Source organism: Etheostoma spectabile, unplaced genomic scaffold (assembly GCF_008692095.1).
Source record: "Etheostoma spectabile isolate EspeVRDwgs_2016 unplaced genomic scaffold, UIUC_Espe_1.0 scaffold378, whole genome shotgun sequence".
Lineage (NCBI taxonomy): Eukaryota > Metazoa > Chordata > Actinopteri > Perciformes > Percidae > Etheostoma > Etheostoma spectabile.
Window position 1 is genome coordinate 542679 of NW_022605595.1, and position 3349 is coordinate 546027.

The 3349-nt window shown below is 42.8% G+C and overlaps 2 protein-coding genes across 8 annotated transcripts in view; one reads left to right on the forward strand and one right to left on the reverse strand.

Moving 5' to 3' along the window:
- The window catches only part of LOC116686444 (oocyte zinc finger protein XlCOF7.1-like), a 588898-nt gene that overhangs the window by 399506 nt on the left and 186043 nt on the right, over window positions 1–3349 (forward strand). The window lies entirely within an intron of this gene.
- The window catches only part of LOC116686450 (gastrula zinc finger protein XlCGF57.1-like), a 13272-nt gene that overhangs the window by 7656 nt on the left and 2267 nt on the right, over window positions 1–3349 (reverse strand). For 3 of the 7 annotated variants that reach the window (XM_032511470.1, XM_032511469.1, XM_032511464.1), the window contains one exon: window positions 1355–1527. In XM_032511470.1, coding sequence (XP_032367361.1) covers window positions 1355–1527 — 173 coding nt within the window. Of the gene's footprint in view, window positions 1–1114; window positions 1528–3349 lie in introns of those variants that run through there. The other 4 variants (XM_032511468.1, XM_032511467.1, XM_032511465.1 and 1 more) reach the window with 4 other exon arrangements.

A 3349-nucleotide genomic window follows, 5' to 3' on the forward strand; every position in this document is an offset into this window, starting at 1 on the left:
AGCTAAGCCATCTACCTGTCTCTTAGACCCCATCCTAGCGAGGCTACTTAAAGGAGCGTTACACGAGGTTACCACTCCATTACTAGATATGATCAACAAGTCTCTACTAACAGGTTATGTACCGCAGTCATTTAAAGTAGCTGTCATAAAACCTCTCCTGAAAAAACCCACCCTCGACCCGGAGGTCTTATTAAGCTATAGACCTAAATCTAACCTTCCCTTTCTCTCCAAGACCCTTGAGAAGGTAGTCGCTAATCAGTTATTTGATTTTCTGGCAAGCAATAGTTTACTTGAGGACTGACAGTCAGGATTTTAGAAAGCATCATAGCACAGAGACGGCACTGGCGAAAATGACTAATGACCTTCTAACTGCTGCAGACAAAGGACTTGTCTCCGTACTTGTTTTACTAGCATCCTGTTACAGGGACTTGAACATTTAGCATGTTTCCATGGATCAAGGAGGTTCCAAAATCATGGTTGCAGCTTTCCCTGTGGTCCTGCTACAGTCCGCGATGCCCCGTTCCATCCTGCTACGTCCTGCTGTGCCTTGTAATGCCGTGCAATGCCTTGCTATGCCAGGAACTGCTACAAAAAACTGTTTTAGTCAGTGTTCCATTATCTTTTACTGTGACTGTTATTGCCACTATTAATTTCAACCCAAAAGGCTCGTCAGACACCGCCTATCAAGAGCCTGGGTCTGTCCAAAGTTTCTTCCTAAAAGGGAGTTTTTCCTTGCCACTGTCGCACTGTTGCTTCCTCTGGAGGGAACTACTAGAACAGTTGGGTCCTTGTAAATAACCTACTCTATCTGTAAATTATAGAGTGGTCTAGACCTTCTCTATATGTAAAGTGTCTCGATATAACTCTTGTTATGAATTGATACCATAAATAAAAATGAATTGAATGGAATGTGTGAGATTCCTGTTCCGTTTAATTTATTTATTTGTCTTTATTATCCCATAACTGTTTTAACATTCTGTAATCTAGTAGCCCAGTTTGTCCTGAAAAGAATGATGTTTATAGCTTGACTGTGGACAACAGGGTTGATGTCTTTCAAGCTTTTTTAGAAAGTACAACCAGATGGACAACAAATTGTTAAAATAACCTTAGAGGGTTAAAGGCACAAACGTTATTTCATGTCACCGGTCTCAGGTTCAGAAGAGTTCCAGTCTGGTCTTCAGTCTCTGGTTGGAAAAGTGGATGTGAGTTCCTGGCCGGTTCTGGTCCTCCACAGTCCTCTCCATCAGCTTTCGTTTCCATCGGACCAAGACATTTATGTGTTTTGACAAAAGAACGCCGGGAAAATCTTTTGTTACAAACACTGCAGCTGAATCTTTTCTCTCCTGTGTGAGATCTCATGTGTGACTGTAAACTTCCACTCTGTGTAAAAGATTTATCACAAACTGAGCAGCTGAAAGGTTTTTCTCCTGTGTGAGTTCTCACATGTTTCTGTAAATCTCCATTCTGTGTAAAAGATTTCTTACAAACTGAGCAGCTGAAAGGTCTCTCTCCTGTGTGGATTCTCATGTGTCGCTTAAGATCTGACTTGTTGCCGAATCTCCTCCCACACTCAGAGCAGCTGAATGTTTTCTTACATCTGGAATCAGGTTTCCGAGAGTTTAAAGCGGACTGAGGTTCTCTGGTCTCCTTCCAATCAACACTGTCCTCAGCCTCAGGTTCAGCAGAGTCTCCGATCTGGTCTTCAGTCTCTGGTTGTAAAAGTGGATTTGAGCTCCTGGCTGGTTCTGGTCCTCCACAGTCCTCTCCACCAGCTTCTGTGTCCATGTGTTGAGTTTGTCTCTGATGAAGCTTTGAGGACTGAGCTTCCTCTTCATCATCTTCACTCTTCACAGGGGCAGGAGTGAATGGGAACTTGGTGATATCAGCCTCCTCCAGCTCTTGAAGCTGCTCTCCATCCTGACTGCTCCATAGTTCCTCCTGTTCCTCTTTAATGTGTGGGGGGGCCTCTGGCTCCTGCTGGTCCACACTGGAGTTACACTCCTGCTGCTCCTCTTTAAAAACAATCTGGCTTTTCTCGTCTGGAGGCAGAGCTGAAACACAGACAGAAGCTAATGTTAGCTAAAGGTTAGAGATTGCAGAGTTTCCCCCAGAAAAGTTGTTTAGCTTGGTGGCCAGTGTGCAAATGAGACTGGTTATGTTAGGAGGCGATGCAGAATCACATGTAGACCATATATTATAAGTTTTATATAAATCGGATGATGTTTGTCATATAAGGCTGATTTCCTATTGCCAGTTGGTGGCGCTATAGCGAATATTGGCCTGCAGATGTCCTCAGGCCTGGACTCTTGGTGATTGTGGGAAAATTCAAGCAGATTTGACAATGTACATTGTAGTTACAGCCACTTTCTCCTTCATAGCTAAACACAAAAAATGGCCGCCATGCCACACCGTTTTACAAAAAGTTTTTCTTTTAATAACTTTTCATCGTTAATGTCTTTAGATGAGTCAGACTGAATTTTAAGTCAATCTTTTTTTTTTTTTAAAGTTATTTTTTCCCTTTATTAGATAGCCAGACAGAGATATGTGAAAGGGGGAGAGAGAGAGGGGGGCTGACATGCAGCAAAGGGGCCACAGGCCGGATTAGAACCTGGGCCCGCTGCGTCAAGGAGCAAGGTTCTGTACATGGGCACCCGCTAAACCCACTGAGCTATCTGGGTGCCCAATTTGAAGTTGATCTGATGAAATCTCTAGGAGGAGTTTGTTAAAGTACGACATGTGGAAATGGTGGAATTTTCCTTTTTTTTCTAGTTTTGCAAGGGGCGCTAGTGAGCCATCTTTGTGCTCCTATTCCCAAAACCCTTAAAATACGTACATTTTCACCAGACTTGATGCGGCGCTCGGGCCATAATTAAAATATCTGTGCAGCATGAACAAGGCCCTTACGTGACATGTGTTTTCAACTAAGACATCGTTGTATTCACCTACCTGAACTGGAGAGTCCTCTCCTCTTCCTTTTCTTAAGTACACATCTAGGTCATTGTGACCCGGACAATAACTACTAACATGCTAGTCAACAGATGCTTTAATTAAAATGATTTCACTTCATTTCATCCTGAAGAGAACTCAGCATGTCCTGGTGTACCACACCGGTCATATCAAACCGTTATATTTTTTTACTTTATTAGCTTTACCATGGCCTAATTAGTGGAATAAGAGACACTATACATGTCTAAAGACCTTAATCCTTTTGATATCACTGATCATATTACCTCGGAACATAGCAATGCACAAGTTTTTATAGTTTTATACAGATCATAACTTGTCCATCCCAGCTTTGCTTCAAAGAGAAAACCCCTCCGCTCCCTGACAGGAAACACCTTGCTAGGCT